At 41.5% G+C, this 21651-nt stretch overlaps 1 protein-coding gene across 1 annotated transcript in view; it reads left to right on the forward strand.

Annotated features, from left to right (window-relative positions):
* The window catches only part of LOC137438365 (LIM/homeobox protein Lhx4-like), a 14003-nt gene extending 520 nt beyond the window's left edge, over nt 1-13483 (forward strand). Inside the window, exons 2-6 of the mRNA XM_078767708.1 lie at nt 504-678; nt 1759-1961; nt 12814-12971; nt 13090-13273; nt 13467-13483. Coding sequence (XP_078623834.1) covers nt 504-678; nt 1759-1961; nt 12814-12971; nt 13090-13273; nt 13467-13483 — 737 coding nt within the window. The remainder of the gene's footprint in view (nt 1-503; nt 679-1758; nt 1962-12813; nt 12972-13089; nt 13274-13466) is intronic.
* The last annotated feature ends 8168 nt before the right edge of the window (nt 13484-21651 follow it).

Consider the following 21651-nt stretch of genomic DNA (forward strand, 5'->3'; position numbering starts at 1 on the left):
TGAGTAGTTTATCCTGTGCATTGTGCATTGTGAGTAGTTTATCCTGTGCATTGTGCATTGTGAGTAGTTTATCCTGTGCATTGTGCATTGTGAGTAGTTTATCCTGTGTATTGTGCATTGTGAGTAGTTTATCCTGTGCATTGTGCATTGTGAGTAGTTTATCCTGTGCATTGTGCATTGTGAGTAGTTTATCCTGTGCATTGTGCATTGTGAGTAGTTTATCCTGTGCATTGTGCATTGTGAGTAGTTTATCCTGTGCATTGTGCATTGTGAGTAGTTTATCCTGTGCATTGTGCATTGTGAGTAGTTTATCCTGTGCATTGTGAGTAGTTTATCCTGTGCATTGTGCATTGTGAATAGTTTATCCTGTGCATTGTGCATTGTGAGTTGTTTATCCTGTGCATTGTGCGTTGTGAGTAGTTTATCCTGTGCGTTGTGCATTGTGAGTATTTTATCCTGTGCATTGTGCATTGTGAGTAGTTTATCCTGTGCGTTGTGCGTAGCCAACGGGCCAGTGTGCGGTGGCTGTTCCTTGCCTATCGGAGACCGCTTCCTATTGAAGGCCCTCGAGCGGTCTTGGCACGCGAGCTGCCTGCGCTGCAGGGACTGCCAGTCTCCACTGAGCGAGCGATGCTTCTCCCGGGACGGAGCTCTCTACTGCAAGGAGGACTTCTTCAGGTGCGCGCTCATCGTGCACGGGGACCCACCAGGTGGAGAAGGTCTTCTTGTGGTCCCAGTAAATCTCCATGGAATCTTTTAATCACATGAAATTGCATGAGACATTGAAAATGTACAACAGTGTAAATTTGGGTCTTGAAAATATTTTTCACAAATACTTGCGGAACATTGCTTCCTGTGCACAGCCCGTATATCCCATGAAAGCGATCTACCTTTGCCTGAAAACAGATGTATATCTGTGGAAGTACAGAAAAATGTCTCACGTTCATGCATCATACTCAGACCCTGTCATAATACATATAATATTGCACTTTCTGTAGTTGTAAAGTAAAATTGCATTTGTTATTTGCTCATGCTTATATATAATGTCCTAAGAGGATATCTCAGAGGTACCTTTAATACTCTCCGAGCTGTCTAGTGGGGGTTTGATTCCCGTCTTTATCACGATTCGGCGATAAACTGTCGATGTGGTGCTTCACCTGCAGACATGTATAGAGTCGCATCGATCTTTTCAAAGGGGGCGTTAAGCCAGTTGTCTCATCACGTTGCATTGAATTTGTAGATACTGAAGACTTCCCCTTACCTTTTCGAAAACAGTAGGTTATTGTGTGCTGATACAACTACCAAATTCCAATATTCCTGCCTCGGAAAGCAATGGCACCCACCTCCATCCCCAGTGTTATCCCTGCCACAAATATATTTTTTATTTATTAGGGCATTTGCATGCGTATAGCCTGGTGTTGGCTTAGCGGTTAGGGTGCCGGCTTGGGATCCTAGGATCCTGGGTTCGAATCCCGGTCGATCGCTGAATTAATGCCATGGGAGTTGACTCAGCCCGTCATCCTTCCGGGGTCGGCAAATTGAGTACCATCTCACTGGTAATTCCCTGTGTGTTGCAAGAGGCAACAAACAGGGTTGGCGGCAGGAACGGCATCCGGCCATAAAACATTGCTTCAAAAAGGGGACCACGGTGCCCAAAAAAAGGCCAACCCCTGCTCTGCAGGGAAAAATGGCCTCTAAAGGCGGTTCTATTTGCATGAGTATAGTCTGTGTCTGTCTTTGTCTCTTTGTGCCATGCAGGCGTTTCGGTACCAAGTGTGCAGGTTGTCGTCAGGGCATCCCACCGAGCCAAGCGGTTCGCAAGGCCCAGGAAAGGGTATTCCATTTGCATTGCTTTGCATGCTCGCTGTGTGGGCGACAGCTCGTCACAGGGGACCTCTTCTACCTGCTGGATGACGCGCGCCTCGTCTGCCAACATGATTACCCGGGAACAGCACACAGAGGTGTGTCATCTACCTTGTATGGTGAATGTGCATGAAAGTTGGGCCGAGACGGGTTCTTCCAGTTCTTCATATTTGCCAATGTAGCTGCAACTAAGTGTCTGCATATCCACAGCATTATGCTGGCTCTTTACAAAGTCGTCATTATATATGCTATCTTGGTTTTGAATTTTCCTCATATCAATGTGCAGCATTAATGCTCTGCGACAAATACAATGTGACGAAGTTTTGAGATAAACTTAACAAAGCACACCTCAACGTGGCTTTCAATGCCACGGGTTTGTTCTGAGGGTATGGCCCTGGTTATAGCACAATCCAAATTCAAAGCAATTCCGTTACTTTTTGTGACATTGCAAACAAATCCATTTCTTTATATTTATTTATTTTGTAAAAACAAACCAATAAGCAAGAGGAGGAATAAACAAAAAAAAAAGAGGAGAAAGGAGGGGAAGAAGCACAGTAAACCAAGTAAGTGGGTTTGACTGCATGGGGTCAATGGTGATTTTAAAAAAAACATTGTGGGTAAGAATGTGGGATTTGCATGGGGAGGGAAGAGTGGGATATAACAGCCACAATAAGTTAATGCCACAGAAAGATTGTCTCCTGGAGTTGCTAGGGAGGGTCAGTGTTGAGGGAACAGAGGGAACTACATCGGAAGAGGAGCAATAAAAAAAGAGATACTATTGACCTGTATGCGATGTAAGGGCAAAATACCTGCTTTCGCCTCCTCATGAGAAATGGCAACAATCTTGAGAGGCTTATATTGCAGAGAATTTGAAAAGACCGTTGTGGAGTTGCCATTACATGGGGGAGGGGGAGGGAGGACATTGGGAATTAAGGGGGCAGTACTCTTACTGGGCTTTGGATAAATGCCTTATAGACTGTGGGTAGCTCTGATTTTTTTTGTATACAGACTCGAGCCTCATGTTAGAGCAAACAGATAAAACACAAAAACATAAACAGAGACACATAAAACGTATAATAAAGGGAACGGGAGACAAGAGGGGGAGAGAGAGAGAAGCATACAAGCACAACAACAGCAGAGAACAAGGACATTGAGAGATATGTGGAAGGGAGAGGGCAGGAGGTTGGGGGGAGGGGTGGTACATGGTATAAAAAATGGATTCCACTAGGCATTACAGGAAAGAAGTTGAAGATTGAAAGAGGTGGATTTGGGGTGTTTTAATGGGGGTAGAAAAGATCAAGGTTATGGATGGGGGAAGATAAGAGATGATGGTGAACAGATGTTTTAAAGACCTGGAGGGAGGAGTGGGATTGAAGAAGAAAGACTTGGAATGACAGAGGATTCCCAGTCTATGGCTGGCTTTGGAAGCCAGATTTTTCATGTGGTTGGCCTGGGATGTATTATGGCTGATCATGAGGCCTAGTAGTGCAAAGAGACATTCCAAACAAATCTGTTGCTTTTTGTGACATTTAAAACGAATCCCTTACTTTGTAAGACATCACAAACATATCTATTACTTTTTATGAGGTCACAATGAAATCTTTCTTTTGTGAGATTTCATTCTAAACTAATCCATTACTTTTTGTGAGATTCCAAGCAAATCCTTTAAATTTTTTTAGATATTCCAAACAAATCCTTCATTTTTGAGATATACCAAATAAATCTGTTACGTTTCAATTTATTCCAAACAAATCCATTACTTTGGGAAAGATAACATCTGTTACTTCTTGAGACATTCCAAACAATTCCATTAATTTGGGAAAGATGATGAAAAATCCATTATTTTGGGAAAGATGACAAACAAATCCGTTATTTCTTGAGACTTTCCAAACAAATCCATTACTTTGGGAAAGTTGACAAATAAATCCGTTACTTATTGAGATATTACAAACAAATCCATTACTTTGGGAAAGTTGACAAATAAATCCGTTACTTATTGAGATATTCCAAACAAATCCATTACTTTGGGAAAGATAACATCTGTTATTTCTTGAGACTTTCCAAAAAATCCATTACTTTGGGAAAGTTGACAAATAAATCCGTTATTTCTTGAGATATTCCAAACAAATCCATTACTTTGGGAAAGATAACATCTGTTACTTCTTGAGACATTCCAAACAAATCCATTAATTTGGGAAAGATGACAAACAAATCCGTTATTTCTTGAGACTTTCCAAACAAATCCATTACTTTGGGAAAGATGACAAACAAATCCGTTATTTCTTGAGACTTTCCAAACAAATCCATTACTTTGGGAAAGTTGACAAATAAATCCGTTACTTATTGAGATATTACAAACAAATCCATTACTTTGGGAAAGTTGACAAATAAATCCGTTACTTATTGAGATATTCCAAACAAATCCATTACTTTGGGAAAGATAACATCTGTTACTTCTTGAGACATTCCAAACAAATCCATTAATTTGGGAAAGATGATGAAAAATCCATTACTTTGGGAAAGATGACAAACAAATCCGTTATTTCTTGAGACTTTCCAAACAAATCCATTACTTTGGGAAAGTTGACAAATAAATCCGTTACTTATTGAGATATTCCAAACAAATCCATTACTTTGGGAAAGATAACATCTGTTACTTCTTGAGACATTCCAAACAAATCCATTAATTTGGGAAAGATGATGAACAAATCCATTACTTTGGGAAAGATGACAAACAAATCCGTTATTTCTTGAGACTTTCCAAACAAATCCATTACTTTGGGAAAGTTGACAAATAAATCCGTTACTTATTGAGATATTACAAACAAATCCATTACTTTGGGAAAGATAACATCTGTTACTTCTTGAGACATTCCAAACAAATCCATTAATTTGGGAAAGATGATGAAAAATCCATTACTTTGGGAAAGATGACAAACAAATCCGTTATTTCTTGAGACTTTCCAAACAAATCCATTACTTTGGGAAAGTTGACAAATAAATCCGTTACTTATTGAGATATTCCAAACAAATCCATTACTTTGGGAAAGATAACATCTGTTACTTCTTGAGACATTCCAAACAAATCCATTAATTTGGGAAAGATGATGAACAAATCCATTACTTTGGGAAAGATGACAAACAAATCCGTTATTTCTTGAGACTTTCCAAACAAATCCATTACTTTGGGAAAGTTGACAAATAAATCCGTTACTTATTGAGATATTACAAACAAATCCATTACTTTGGGAAAGATAACATCTGTTACTTCTTGAGACATTCCAAACAAATCCATTAATTTGGGAAAGATGATGAACAAATCCATTAATTTGGGAAAGATGACAAACAAATCCGTTATTTCTTGAGACTTTCCAAACAAATCTATTACTTTGGGAAAGATGATGAACAAATCCATTACTTTGGGAAAGATGACAAACAAATCCGTTATTTCTTGAGACTTTCCAAACAAATCCATTACTTTGGGAAAGTTGACAAATAAATCCATTACTTATTGAGATATTACAAACAAATCCGTTACTTATTGAGATATTACAAATAAATCCGTTACTTTGGGAAAGATGGTAAACAAATATATTACTTTGGAAAAGATAAAAAACATATTTGTTATTTCTTGAGACATTCCAAACAAATCCATTAATTTGGGAAAGATGATAAAATCCATTACTTTAGGAAAGATGACAAACAAATCCGTTATTTCTTGAGACTTTCCAAACAAATCCATTACTTTGGGAAAGATAACAAACAAACTTGTTACTTATTGAGACATTCCAAATATATCTATTACTTTGCAAAATATGACAAGCAAATCCATTACTTTGGGAAAGATGACAAACAAATCCGTTATTTCTTGAGACTTTCCAAACAAATCCATTACTTTGGGAAAGTTGACAAATAAATCCATTACTTATTGAGATATTACAAACAAATCCGTTATTTATTGAGATATTACAAATAAATCTGTTACTTTGGGAAAGATGGTAAACAAATATATTACTTTGGAAAAGATAAAAAACATATTTGTTATTTCTTGAGACATTCCAAACAAATCCATTAATTTGGGAAAGATGATAAAATCCATTACTTTGGGAAAGATGACAAACAAATCCGTTATTTCTTGAGACTTTCCAAACAAATCCATTACTTTAGGAAAGATAACAAACAAACTTGTTACTTATTGAGACATTCCAAATATATCTATTACTTTGCAAAATATGACAAGCAAATCCATTACTTTGGGAAAGATGACAAACAAATCCATTACTTTGGGAAAGATGACAAACAAATCCGTTATTTCTTGAGACTTTCCAAACAAATCCATTACCTTGGGAAAGTTGACAAATAAATCCGTTACTTATTGAGATATTACAAACAAATCCGTTACTTTGGGAAAGATAACAGACAAATTTGTTACTTCTTGAGACATTCCAAACAAATCCATTAATTTGGGAAAGATGATAAAATCCATTACTTTGGGAAAGATAACAAACAAACTAGTTACTCATTGAGACATTCCAAACAAATCCATTACTTTGGGAAAGATAACAAACAATTCCGTTACTTATTGAGACATTCCAAATATATCTATTACTTTGCAAAATATGACAAACAAATCCATTACTTTGGGAAAGATGACAAACAAATCCATTACTTATTGAGACATTCCAAACAAATCCATTACTTTGGGAATGATAACAGACAAATTTGTTACTTCTTGAGACATTCCAAACAAATGCATTACTTTGGGAAAGATGATAAACAAATCCATTACTTTGGGAAAGATGACAAACACATCCGTTATTTCTTGAGACATTCGAAACAAATCCATTGCTTTGGGAAAGATTATAAACAAATTTGTTCTTGAGACATTCTAAACAAATCCATTACTTTGGGAAAGATGACAAACACATCCATTATTTATTGAGACATTCGAAACAAATCCATTACTTTGGGAAAGATGACAAACACATCCATTATTTATTGAGACATTCTAAACAAATCCATTACTTTGGGAAAGATGACAAACACATCCATTATTTATTGAGACATTCTAAACAAATCCATTACTTTGGGAAAGATGACAAACACATCCATTATTTATTGAGACATTCTAAACAAATCCATTACTTTGGGAAAGATGACAAACACATCCATTATTTATTGAGACATTCTAAACAAATCCATTACTTTGGGAAAGATGACAAACACATCCATTATTTATTGAGACATTCTAAACAAATCCATTACTTTGGGAAAGATGACAAACACATCCATTATTTATTGAGACATTCGAAACAAATCCATTGCTTTGGGAAAGATTATAAACAAATTTGTTCTTGAGACATTCGAAACAAATCCATTACTTTGGGAAAGATGACAAACACATCCGTTATTTATTGAGACATTCGAAACAAATCTGTTGTTTTGGGAAAGATTATAAACAAATTTGTTACTTTTTGAGACATTCCAAACAAATCCATTATTTTGGGAAAGATAATAAACAAATACATTACTTTGGGAAAGATGATAAACAAATCCATTACTTTGGGAAAGAAGATAAACAAATCCATTACTTTGGGAAAGATGACAAACACATCCGTTATTTCATGAGACATTCGAAACAAATCCGTTGTTTTGGGAAAGATTATAAATAAATTTGTTACTTCTTGAGACATTCTAAACAAATCCACTAATTTGGGAAAGAAAACAAACAATTCCGTTACTTATTGAGACATTCCAAATATATCCCATACTTTGCAAAAGATGACAAACAAATCCATTACTTTGGGAATGATAACAAACAAATACTTTACTTTGGGAAAGACGGTAAACAAATCCAATACTTTGGGAAAGATGACAAACAAATCCGTTACTTTTTGCGACATTCCAAACAAATCCACTACTTCTTGAGCCATTCCAAACAAATCAATTACGTTAGGAGACTTTACTTAGGATATTCTACTTGTTCTTGCAAACAAATTGGCTGCTTATTTCTCTACAAGAGCGAGGCTCATGTAAAAAGCAAGGTTAAATTGGCAGTGGAGTAGCGGGGTAATAATTGGACACAAGCAGCAAGCGGACAATGACCAGGAAAGGAAGAGAGAGGGAGATATAAGCTTAGAGAGAGGTAGAGAGGTAGTGAGAGAGGTAAGGAGATAGAGAGGTAGGGAGATTGAGGGAGAGGTAGAGAGAGAGAGAGAGGGGATTAGAGAGAGAGAGGGGTAAAGAGGTAGTGAGAGGTAGACAGAGGGGTAGAGAGAGGTAGAGAGGTGGAGAGAGGGGTAGAGAGGTAGTGAGAGGTAGCCAGAGGGGTAGAGAGAGAGAGAGAGGTAGCCAGAGGGGTAGAGAGGTGGAGAGAGAGGTGGAGAGAGAGGTAGAGGTAGAGAGGTGGAGAGAGAGGTAGAGAGAGAGAGGTGGATAGAGAGGTAGAGAGAGAGGGGTAGAGAGAGGTAGACAGAGGGGTAGAGAGAGAGGTAGAGAGGTAGAGAGAGAGGGGTAGAGAGGTAGTGAGAGGTAGCCAGAGGGGTAGAGAGAGAGAGAGAGAAGTAGCCAAGTAGCCAGAGGGGTAGAGAGAGAGAGAAATAGAGAGAGAGAGAGAGAGAGAGAGAGAGAGAGAGAGAGAGGTAGAGAGAGAGAGAGAGAGAGAGAGAGAGAGAGAGAGAAATAGAGAGAGAGAGAGAGAGAGAGAGAGAGAGAGAGAGAGGTAGAGAGAGAGAGAGAGAGAGAGATAGATAGATAGATAGATATATAGGGGAAGAAATACTGAAATCAGCAAATAAGAGAGATGGGTTAGGAAGGGTTAATGGGGGTAATAAGGATCATGTGTCAGGCTGGCACATGGTGGTGGTGCACTGCCTGCTTGTAACCCTGTTGAGAAAAATGGAAAAAAAAAACCTGCCTTTGGAAGGAGGTTCCCTACATGGGAAAAACAAGGAACAAAGGAGTGAAGGTGTGCAGACAGCCTGGACTTTTGAATTTTAACCAGTAGAAGGTTACTGGAATAACACATGCATGCTGGAGTTGCTGAAGGGGGTTGGAATAGTCAGATAGCAGAAGGAGGAATATTGAAGAAGAGGCGGTAGAAAACAGAGTCCACATACCTGCCTGGGATGTGAAAACAACAGATCTTGTGCTTTGGCCTTGCAGTGGAAGATTCCAATAATTTTGAGAGCTTTTGATACCAGGGAACCCAAGAGAGGCAGATATTATGCTGAAGCCCCAGGCTATAGTGGAGAGCAGTACTCCATTGCCCTATGGACATAGGCCTTGTAGACTATGAGTAGATCTGATTTTTCAGGAAAGACTTGGATCGACAGAGAATGCCCAGTCTGCGACTAGCTTTTGAGGCCAGCTTTGCTATGTGGTTGTTCCAGTAGAGGTCATGGATGACCGTGAATCCTAAAAGTTCAAGACAGTGAACCTCTTCCAGTCGCTGACCATGGAAATAGATAGGTGGGTTAGTTTGACTTCAAGAACAATATATTGAGATTGTGAGATTTTCCAGGATTGAAGGACATGTTCTATTTAATCAGACGAACATTTTTGAGATATTCCAAACGAATCAGTTACATTTTGTGATTCCAACCAAACCAGTTACTTTATGACACATTCAGAACAAATCTTTTACTTTTTGAGATATTCTAAATAAATCCATTACTTTCATACATTTCAAAGAAATCTGTTGTTTTTTGTAAAATCCCAAACAAATCCATTACTGTTTAAGACTTTGTAAAGAAATGTGTTACTTTCTGAGACTCCAACAAATCCCTTACATTTCTCCTCCTTTGAAGAGTTCCTAAAAGCACTTGCAATAAATTCATCGCAAATTGGAAGTGAAATCATGATGTGCGCATTAATTGTTACTCGAAGAGTCTAAGCTAACCATCGTGGTGGTATGCAAGGGGACGGCAATGCATCCTTGAGAACCCTTTTCTACGGATGCATGTTGAGCTGGTTGTCTTGTCTTTATTCACTTGTATTAACCATATCCATATTATTTAATTCATTCTAAACCTGAAGAACACACAATATATATATATATATATACAGACAGACTGACTTGGCATTTAATATGGAATATTTTTTTTGTGGGGGTGAACTTAGTTTTCAAGATGTCTTAGAACCAAAAGTTCATTGGAATTATGTTGGAATTATTCTAGATTTTGTTAATGTGACCTTTAAAAGAAACAAAAACCACATTTGACATTTCAAAACAAATAAATTGATCCTTGAAAGTGATGTAAACTGATATCGAACTCAATTCATGGACAGTACTGTGTTAAACTTCTGTACGTTTTCCAGAAGTATCTCTTTATTTTGCAGCCAAATTTTTTTTTAACAAAAACAAAAGTTAATTTACGACTGGGATTACGGACAGTAAAATTAACCCCCACGACTTCGTGTAACCCTCACGAGCATTCAGGAGAGCACGTACACGTTGAGGCATGCTGTTCACGAGATTTGCCAAGGTTTGGACAGGAATCGCTTGCCATGCAGTGACAATAGCCTGCTGCAATTCACGCACTGAGGTCGGCTGCTGGTCCAAGTGGTTGATTTGACGCGTTAATTCTGCCCACAAGTTCTCTATCGGATTCATATCCGGGGACATGGCAGGCCACTCCATATGCTCTACACCACGGTCAGCAAGAAAGTGTTGGATCATGCGAGCACGATGAGGCCGTGCATTGTCATCTTGGAAGACAAAGTTTCCTCGAAAGACTGCACGAGCAAATGGAAGCAATGTTTCTTCCAGAATGGCCCTGTACTTGAACTGGTTCAGGTTTCCATTCATAACAACCAGGTCAGTTTTGCCCCCTGCATGAAAAGCAGCCCAAACGGTCACCCCACCACCTCCAGCTTGGACTCTTGGCACTATACAATCTTTGTTGTAGGCTTCATGCACTTGTCTGCGCACTCGGATGCGGCCATCTTGACGATAGACCAGAAATCTAGACTAGTCACTGAAGATCACGTGATTCCAGTGTCCTGGCTGCCATTGACGGTGCTCTCTGGCCCACTGCAATCGGCGCTGGCGGTGTTGTCTGGTCAGGCGTGGCTTTCTCAGGGGACGCCTGGCACGATAGCCTGCTTGAACCAGTCGTTGGTTGACTAGCCTTCTGGATACAGGCACATTTGTCATTTGCTGCCACTCAGCCCTAAGCCGATTAGTTGACTTGGTACGGCCATTGCGGACTAACCGGTGCAGCTGGCGATCATCTCTCCTTGTGGTTCTGCGGGGACGTCCTGGCCTCGGTATTGGAGTAGGGACACCCCTCTGAGCATTTCGTTTCAGGATCTTTGACACCTGACCTTGAGTGATGCCATACTGCCGAGCAATAGCAGGCTGTTTCATGCCGTAATTTCGTAAAGCCACCACTCCATGACAAACAGCATTGTCGAGTTGACGGACCATCTCCAGAGGAAGCAGCAATAACTTTTGGAGACGTGCAGCAGTTGTTTTCCACTAATACAGAACGCAACAACCCTTGTATACTCGACTGTGAAGCCAATCATCAAATGCACCTGTCCGTACATTTTGCCACGCCACCTGTGATATAATCCTGTTGTTGACTTCTTGTTGTGACAGACAATCAGTGACATGGTTCTTTTAACAAATAAATCACCAAAGTGTAAAAGAAACTCACCAGATTGATATACTGAGTGAAGAAAGTAAACCCAAGTCAAGAAAAGAAAAAAAAATCCATATTAAATGCCAAGTCTGTATATATTCTATATATTACATATTATATATATATATATATATATATATATATATATATATATATATATATATATATATATATATATATATATATGTAACCGGGAGATTAAATAAGACGTGGACGTAGCTTCAGGACGGTCGATCTTTAATTCTCGACAAGCTTTCGACCAACAAAGGTCTTCTTCTTAGTCTACAGAAACCTTTACTACAACTACAACTAAAGAAACTACAGAATACATGCCTGTTGTTTCTGTAGACTAAGAAGAAGACCTTTGTTGGTCGAAAGCTTGTCGAGAATTAAAGATCGACCGTCCTGAAGCTACGTCCGCGTCTTATTTAATCTCCCGATTATTTATTTAATACAAATGAGACGCCCTGCTCGTACTGTGGAGTTTCTACTATTTCTCACAGTTATATATATATGTTCTATACATTACATATTTTATATATATATAAGTTCTATACATTACATATTTTATATGTATATATATATGTTCTATACATTACATATTATATATATATATATAAGTTCTATACATTACATATTTTATGTATATATATATATATGTTCTATACATTACATTTATGTATGTATATATATATGCAGCATCATTTATTTATTTGCACTTTTAATTTCTAACGAGATTCCATCAGCATCGACCTCTCCAGCAATTCATCTCCCACGAAGCTCGAGCGCTCCTGGCCTTTTGTGGCCGCATCGATTCTCTGATAAGAAAGTCGTGTTCCATAATCGCCAATCGATGTGTTTGTCAAACGGAGGCTCATGAACATCCATCAGACCTGTCCCCTGGAACTGTACCTTTTATATCAACAACAGGAGAGGCTTTTCTCACGACATCAAGGTGTAAACGCCACACCACTCTTTGAAATATCGTTCTTGAAATAATGCTGATGCACAGATCGGTCACAAAAGACCAACTGCGTGCATATACGACGTACGTCTTTCACACGATTACCGTCGATCTTATGCATTTACCGAGTGTATCATTTTGTCTTTGGCTCCTAATGCAAAAATTGACTTGCAGAGACAAAAATTGAAAAATTTGGCCCAAGATGGTCCCATCGTGGACAACATTCTGAACTGCAGTAATGTTAATGCCACGAAATCAAAACTAATCTTTTGTTGTTTTCAAGGAATTTTGACTGGTATAAAGTCGTTTCAGGCTCTCAAGGCTCATGTCTCTTGGTAGACTCGGAAGTAGACGGAGCTGCCAAGCGTCCGCGGACCACCATCACTGCCAAGCAGCTGGAGACCCTTAAGAACGCGTATAAAAGTTCTCCGAAACCTGCCCGCCACGTGAGGGAACAGCTTGCATCCGAGACCGGACTCGACATGCGGGTCGTGCAGGTATGCGAGCACGACGCTTCAAATCTCCGAGTGCATTATTGTTTGAAACATAATTTACGTGTCTTGATGACATTAAGGTGCTGCACAACATTCCGGCCATTTTCTTTCCGTCCCCCAGGTATGGTTTCAGAATCGACGTGCAAAGGAAAAGCGCCTGAAGAAGGACGTGGGTCGGGACCGCTGGGGTGCGACTGCATTCAACCGTGGGACCAAGTCCGTGGGTCGTGGCCGCAGTGCCAAGAACAAGGCCATCCAAGACCATCGGGACGATACAGCCAGCGACGGCGAGGGCACGTATCCAGGTGAGCATCCAGGTATCCAGGTTCAGCTGGGCTGGGATGCGCATTATGTAGCTACTGCGGGCAATAATGAATGTCGACATATGTACGTGTTCATGCAGTATAAATGTATATTTTCACTTTTCCAAACTCGTACATGCCTTTTCCATCTACATTATATACATATATGACTGATGTACCATACTCTGTGTTACAGAGCATTGGTTCTGCTGAAGCAGTTTCTTGGCCAAGGGTTATGTTGAGTGGTTTGCCACCACTCTCCCAGCAGCAGTTAGGGCAGGAATTTGTAATTTGTTCATGGTACCGGCGATAGCTCGCCGACTCTTCGAAAAGGACACAGTGGAATCTTTAACGTCCACAAATTAATGCCGGTGTCGCAAAATAAATCCGCCCCCGTATAAACTCGCCCCCCGGCGAATCTGTACCGGTATAAACTCGCCCCCCGGCGGATACGTTTCTCGCCCCCATCAGAATAGAATCGCCCCCCATTCTCGTTTGCGGATATATAAATATACATTTGGAAATATTGGTTTACAAGAGGGGATGTGATAAAAGTACTACTAATATTGTTTGGCAAATTGATTGAGTGCAGACTTGCACATTTTCTCAATCTTTTTAAGACTTCAATGGGTTTCTCTCATCTCCCCTTTCTGTTCTGGCTGGAGTTCCCCAAGGTAGTGTTCTGGGCCCTGTGCTTTTTCTGGTCTTCATCAATGATCTCTCAGACTCTCTGGAAAATCCTCTCTATCTCTTTGCTGATGACTCCACTATCTGCCGCTCCATTCCTCATCCCTCAGATCGGCAGTCTGCAGCCTCCTCACTCTCTGAAGACCTGGACAAAATCACAGACTGGTCAAACAAGTGGAACATCTATCTATAATTCCAGTAATCTCTGTGTGTGTGTGTGTGTGTGTGTGTGTGTGTGTGTGTATGTATGTGTGTATGTCTGTGTGTTTGTCTGTGACCGCTGTTTCTCGACGACCACGGGTCCGATATACTTGAAACTTGCCAGGTATATTGCTGGGGACCTGAGGATGTGCCTTTTCAAGGTTTCATATTAATCGGACAAGTAGTTACCGAGCTATGTCCAAAAAACGATTCAACCAATCAGAGAGCAGCGAGCTATCACGTGTGCCGAACGTGGCGAACAGACTCTGCCTCGGACGGCACATTTGAGAGCGTATTCATTTATTTCACGTTGGCAAACTATGTTGGCGTTAAACTATGTTTTAAAACTAATTAAAACTAATTTGCGATTCATCGTAACTGCGATATGCGACCTTCCGGAGCTCCTGTGAGAGCGTGCGCCATTACGGATAGTAATTCAATTAAAAACATAAAAACATTGTCCCAATTCAGTCAGAGCGAAGGGCGTTGTTTTAAGCGAAGAGCGTTTTATTTTTCCCCTAAAATTCAGTCGCCGGACGGTGAAAGTTTTTTTTTTGGGGCAGCTACTGGCAGCCACGTACGGCCAATCACAGGACACGTTGTTGTGTCGACGTGCCGTGTTGTTTTCCCTCGCGGTTTGGAATGTTTTTCCTTTTCATTTTTTTTCCTCTTCTCTTTCTACTTTTCCTTGCGATTAAATTGCAAAAAGCCAAAATGCGTTGGCGCTAATTGAATATCTTGATTGAATTGGCGCTAATTGAATAATTGAACTTCCGGACAGTGAAGACTTCACTTCCGGCCTTACGAAAGTGCCGACTTACTGTCTCGATTGTATCTTCCCACTGTCTTATTGTTAGATCTATCTATTCTATCTATCTATAATTCCAGTAATCTCTGTGTGTGTGTCTGTGTGTGACCGCTGTTTCTCGACAACCACGGGTCCGATATACTTGAAACTTGCCAGGTATATTGCTGGGGACCCGAGGATGTGCCTTTTCAAGGTTTCATATTAATCGGAGAAGTAGTTACCGAGCTATGGCGATTTCTTTACCAAACTCCGCAAGCCGTTCGCTTTGGACCAAACCATTTCATGTAAATAGAGGGGGGGATTGTCACCGTACTCGCAAGCCGTTCGCTTTGGACCAAACCATTTCATGTAAATAGAGGGGGGGGGATTGTCACCGTACTCGCAAGCCGTCCGCTTTGGCTTTGCGAATGGACCAAACCATTTCATGTAAATAGAGGGGGGGGATATAATTTTGTACGGGCATGCCCTAGTGTCTTTCAATCCTGACAAATCTCACACTCTTACAATGTCTCTCCGAAAGGACCGACTGGAAAACCCTCCCATCTACTTTCTCAACAATCCTCTCCAAGAAGTTCTGTCGCTCAAGCTTTTGGGTCTCACCATCTGCCATGATCTTTCTTGGGAAAACCACATTTCCAAGCTGGCCTCCAAAGCCAGTCGCCGACTGGGCATCCTCCATCGTGCGAAGTCCTTCCTTGGCACACATGAGCTCCTCACCACATACAAGGCTTTCATCCGCAGCTCAATGGAATACTGTTCCCCCCTCTGGGCTGGTGCTCCTGCCTCACACCTAGCTCGGCTTCACGCTGTTGAGGCCAAAGCTTTCAGAATCATTGGAATCTCCCGCGATTACGCTATCTCCGAGGGCCTTTCACTCACTCACCGCAGGCAGGTTGGTGGTCTTTCTGTGTTCTACCGACTCCTCTCCGGCCTTGCTCCCCCAGCTCTCTCTGTGCTCTGTCCCCCCAATATTCCTTCAGGTCGCACAAGAACTGCCTGCAACCCTCTTATGGTTAAACTGCCAAAATCAAGACTCTCTGCTCACCTTCACTCTTTCATTCCCCTTTTCTCCCGCCTCTGGAACAAACTCCCCCACTCCCTTCAATCCCACTCCTCCCTCCTGGTCTTTAAAACAGCTATTCACCACCATCTCTTATCTTCCCCCATCCAAAACCTTGATCTTTTCTACCCCTGGTAATTCACCCCAGAGTCCTTGCAGTGTTCATATGTTTTATACCTCTCCCACCTCCCCCCAAGTCCTCCCGATGTCTCTGATCTCAAATGTTGTGTTTGTGTCCCTCTCTGTGTCTGTCAGAGAGACAGAGACAGACTGTGTCTGTGTCTGTCAGAGACACCTCTCTGTGTCTGTCTGTGTCCCTCTCTCCCCATCTTGTCTGCCGCTCCCCTTGTTTTGTTTTTTTTGTGTGTCGGTTTAACCTTTTGTGTGATTAATGTTAGCTCTTTCACGAGCCTCGATCTTGTATACAAAAAAAAGACAAAAAAAAGACATACTTGAACACTTGATATCGTAATTAATTATAATTGATAGATTTTTATTGGTTTATATTTATTTTGGTTATGGTTTTATGGTTTTTATGGTTTTATGGTTATTTTATGGCTATTGTATGGCTATTTTTATGGTTATTTATGGTTATTTTCGGTTACTTTTGTTTAATTTATGTTATTTTTGGTTATTTGTATTTATTTTTATGGTTATTTGTCCCCCGTCGCACCACGGAGCGAAAGGGGGACTATGGTTTTCCCCTCCGTCCGTGTGTCCGTCCGTCCGTCCGTGCATGCATGCGTGCGGGCAGGCGGGCGTGCGTGCGTAAGCAAAGGACCGAATTCTAATATGGGGTGTGGATGCAACCCACGTCAAAATCCAAGATGGCCGCCGCCATGTATGTCTGATGCCATGTATGTCTGAACATTGTGAGCGGAATATCTTGAAAAATAAGCGAAGTACCAACTTCTAATCTGGTGTGTCGGTGTATCTTCGCATAAGGAATAAGGCTATTGAAAATTGGGTCGCCACGTCAAAATTCAAGATGGCCACCGCCATGTATGTCTGAACCTTGTGAGCGGAATATCTTGAAAAATAAGCAAAGTACCAACTTCTAATCTGGTGTGTGGGTGTGTCTAGGCATAAGGAAGAACACTATTGAAAATTGGGTCGCCACGTCAAAATCCAAGATAGCCGCCTTGCGTCTTCCACTTTGTCAACTCATCACTTGACCGACGGGGGGGACCTAGGCATAACGCTTGTTATGGTTTACTTTTATTGGTTTACACCAATATTCAGTTGCTCTAGTTGTAGATTAATTGTAAAAGAACTCTTCCACAATCACCAAGAGCCATACAATTGTTACACTTTTTTCCAAGTTTGAATATCTGCTGAAACATGTACATATTTATATGAGGGGGCGATTTTGTCACGGGGGAGAGTCTATTTCGTGGCAGGGGCGAATCTATTTCGAGGGGGGCGAATCTGTACCTGTACAGAATCGTCGGGGGGCGGATCTGTTTCGGGGGCGGATCTGTTTCGTGACACCGGCAGACGTGACGTCGTTTAATATCCATCCGAGGCACGGCCCAAACATTGATCCATCAAACTGCATGTGAAACACCGCGATTACAGTTCTTAGCTGGGCTGGGATGCGAACCTGAATATATATATATAGCCCACAGAATCTTGTTTCTCACAGTCTGAGAGTCCTTCAGGTGCTTTTTTGCAAACTCTAAGCGGGCTTTCATGTGTCTTTCACTGAGGAGAGGCTTCCGTCTGGCCACGCTTCCATAAAGCCCAGATCGGTGGAGTGTTGCAGTGATGGTTGTCCTTCTGGAAGTTTCTCCCATCTCCACACAGGATCTCTGGAGCTCAGCCAGAGTGACCATCGGGTTCTTGGTCACCTCTATTTCCAAGGCCCTTCTCCCCCGATTGCTCAGTTTGGCCGGGCGGCCAGCTCTAGGAAGAGTCCTGGTTGTTCCAAACTTCTTCCATTTAAGAATTATGGAGGCCACTGTGCTCTTGGGAACCTTCAATGCAGTATAAATTTTTTTATAGGCTTCCCCATATCTGTGCCTCGACACAATCCTGTCTCTGAGCTCTGCAGGCAGTTCCTTCGACCTCATGGCTTGGTTTTTGCTCTGATATGCAGTCAGCTGTGAGACCATATATAGACAGGTGTGTCCCTTTCCAAATCATGTCCAATCAATTGAATTTACCACAGGTGGACTCCAATCAAGGTGTAGAAACATCTCAAAGATGATCAAGATAAATGGGAGGCACCTGAGCTAAATTTCAAGTGTCATAGCAAAGGGTATGAATACTTATGTCAATGTGATATTTCAGTTTTTTCTTTTTGATAAATTTGCAAAACTTTCTGACATCCTGTTTTCTCTTTGTCATTATGGGGTATTGAGTGCAGATTGATGAGGGAAAAAAATGAATTTAAACGATTTCAGCATAAAGCTGCAACATAACAAAATGTGAAAAAAGTGAAGGGGTCTGAATACTTTCTGAATGCACTGTATATATATATATATATATATATATATATATATATATATATATATATATATATATATATATATATATATATATCACATATCTCTAATATATAAAACTCATTCTAACCACACAATGACTGACTGATGTTAATGGTCGGTACCTTCCGGGTGATGTATAAAGCTGAAATTTGGCGTGCCGATGGACATCGAAGCCGTTATACCAGGAAAACTCGCAGAATCGTTGTGTCATTAAATGAAAATTTACTTTGAAAAATGTAAAAGCATGGGTTTAAAAAAAAAAAAAAAAACTCAATCGATATCTGGCATCTGAAAAGTGTAATTTATATAACTATAAACTGTGAAATAAAAACCTCAATTGATATCCAGCAGGAGGTCGGTGATGGTTGCCTGTAATCATAAACTTCTATTTATTGTGTACCTACGTACAAAGCACAGTTCGTTATTGCTTACAATGTGTCAGCATACCCCACTATGTAAGCCTGGTGTTGGCTTTACAGTTAAAACGGCTGTCCTAGGGTCCTGAGTTCAAGCCCCTGTCGTGCCATTGAATTAACACGAGGCGGGTCGACTTAGCTTGTCATACCTACCAGGTCGCCAAAATGAGTGCCACATGACTGGCTATAGAGAGGCGGTAGCTGCACCCCCAGAAAATGATGCAACCAGCAGCCATTGGCTACCTACAGAGTCTGACATACTCGCGTGCTCTTTTACAAGAATAATAACCTTGACGTTAGAACAGGTGAACAGGTGAACGTTAGTTCAGGAGTGAAATGTCTGATGGACTTTCCGGGGATCTTTTTAGGTCACCTGGAACGTAGTTCCGGGGAACTTATGAGGTGGCGCATCGTCCGTCCATCAGTCCGTCCGACTGTAAACACTTTCAACTTCTCCGAAACTGATGATGGGATTGTGATCAAACTTGGTTAAAATGATAGTTTGATGCTGGACGTCAAGTTTGATGACAGCCTTTTTAAAAATTGGGGTTTAAGTGGGTCTACCAGGGGTCAAAGTGGGTCCAGGTTTGACCGCCCCCCTTCCTCCCCCAAAAATAGAACTACACACAATTCCGTTGTAACTTGACCACGACCTTCATCACCCGTGATGTACCAAAGTTTGTTAACGGCATTAAAAACCCGGCACTAAGGGGGTCTACCGGGGATTGCCCCCCAAAATATGTGCTTGCTTTCTTCTTAGACTCTACACACACAATTCCGTTGTAACTTGACCACGACCTTCTTCACCCGTGATGTACCAAAGCTTGATTGTTTACGGCATTAAAAATCATGGTTAGATAAAACGCCATGACAAGGTCTCGAACACAGGACCCCAAGATCTCAAGCCAGCCCCATTAACCCTAAACCAATCACCAGTCTTATAGTTTGCCAATGGATTTCGAATATCATCGATTGGAATGTTTAAAAAAAAAAAAAAAAATCCAAGCCAGATGCTTTCCATCTTTTGTACAGGCCTTAATTATTTGGGATCACGATGCCACGTGATGACGTCAGAACCCATGTTTCTATATTGAAGTCGCATGATAAATCACCCCCCTCTTGGGAGGTTTTTCTGGTACATGAGATTCCTGAAGGATGAATAAGACTGGATTAAGACCACTGATGGTCAAGATGTGTAAGAATCGATTCCTTCATTGCCTGCTGAGCTTGGTGGTGGCTTCACCTCTGATCAATTGGACAAGCGTTACGCCAAGGTCCCCCGTCGGTGAAGTGATGTGAGTTGACAAAGTGGAAGACGCAAGGCGGCCATCTTGGATTTTGACGTGGCGACCCAATTTTCAATAGCGTTCTTCCTTATGCCGGGATACACCCACACACCAGATTAGAAGTTGGTACTTTGCTTATTTTTCAAGATAATCCGCTTACAAGGTTCAGACATACATGGCGGCGGCCATCTTGGATTTCGACGTGGCGACCCAATTTTCAATAGCGTTCTTCCTTATGCCGGGATACACCCACACACCAGATTAGAAGTTGGTACTTTGCTTATTTTTCAAGATAATCCGCTTACAAGGTTCAGACATACATGGCGGCGGCCATCTTGGATTTCGACGTGGCGACCCAATTTTCAATAGCGTTCTTCCTTATGCCGGGATACACCCACACACCAGATTAGAAGTTGGTACTTTGCTTATTTTTCAAGATAATCCGCTTACAAGGTTCAGACATATATATGGTGGCGGCCATCTTGGATTTTGACGTGGCGACCCAATTTTCAATAGCGTTCTTCCTTATGCCGAGGTACACCCACACACCAGATTAGAATTCGGTCCTTCGCTTACGCACGCACGGACGCACGCACACACGCACGTAAGCACGGACGGAGGGGAAAACCATAGTCCCCCTTTTGCTCCGCGGTGCGATGGGGGACAAAAATGCTCAATCCCTTAATGTGGAGCTTGTCGAACCAACCAACTGAAGACAGCTGTTGTTAAATTATTATTATGGAAGATTTGGGAAAAATGTATTTAACACGGATTTAACTTGTGATATTTTTTTGATAATTTGTTCAAATCGGACTATTTGGGGATTAGTGAGAACGTAAATAAGTGTAACAGTAAAGAGAATGAAAACGTTTATATGAAGATCTCATTATTTCCCCTAAATGGGATTTGGAATCGGGAATGTTTATGTCGACAACCAGAATTGTTCAGAATCCGAAGGGTGCGTCATCATCATGATTTACCTTGATCGTCGCCATCAGTGAATGGAATGTTCCCTCCGCAGATGACGCCATGCTGTCGGAGCTCGTGTGTGGCCCCTCCTACGGGGCCGAATCCCAGGGCTCTCCACGCTTTGGTGCACCATTCGGTCTTCCACCGGCCAGCGCGCAGCCGAGCCAAGGTATCCTGCCATCCCTGTCCCTCCTGCCTCCGCGCACGGCAGAGCTACCTTGCGGTTCGCTACAACCGATGTCCCTGCCCCAGTTCCGGAGCACCAAGTATCCCGGCTACCCGTCGACCGGGGGGCTGCGACCCCCACGGCTAGGGGACGTCGACGTCCCGGTTCCCGGAGCAACTTTTTCTGGTGAATTCTCAACTTCTGCGAGTCCCAGAAGTTGCTGGGTCGAGCTGGAGACCGAGAGGGCTCCGTTTTGATGTCCACCTGAGATGTCCAGCTCAGAGCCGGTTGGAACGGGA

This window comes from Myxine glutinosa, chromosome 13 (genome assembly GCF_964187855.1).
Source record: "Myxine glutinosa chromosome 13, kmMyxGlut1.1, whole genome shotgun sequence".
Taxonomy (NCBI): domain Eukaryota; kingdom Metazoa; phylum Chordata; class Myxini; order Myxiniformes; family Myxinidae; genus Myxine; species Myxine glutinosa.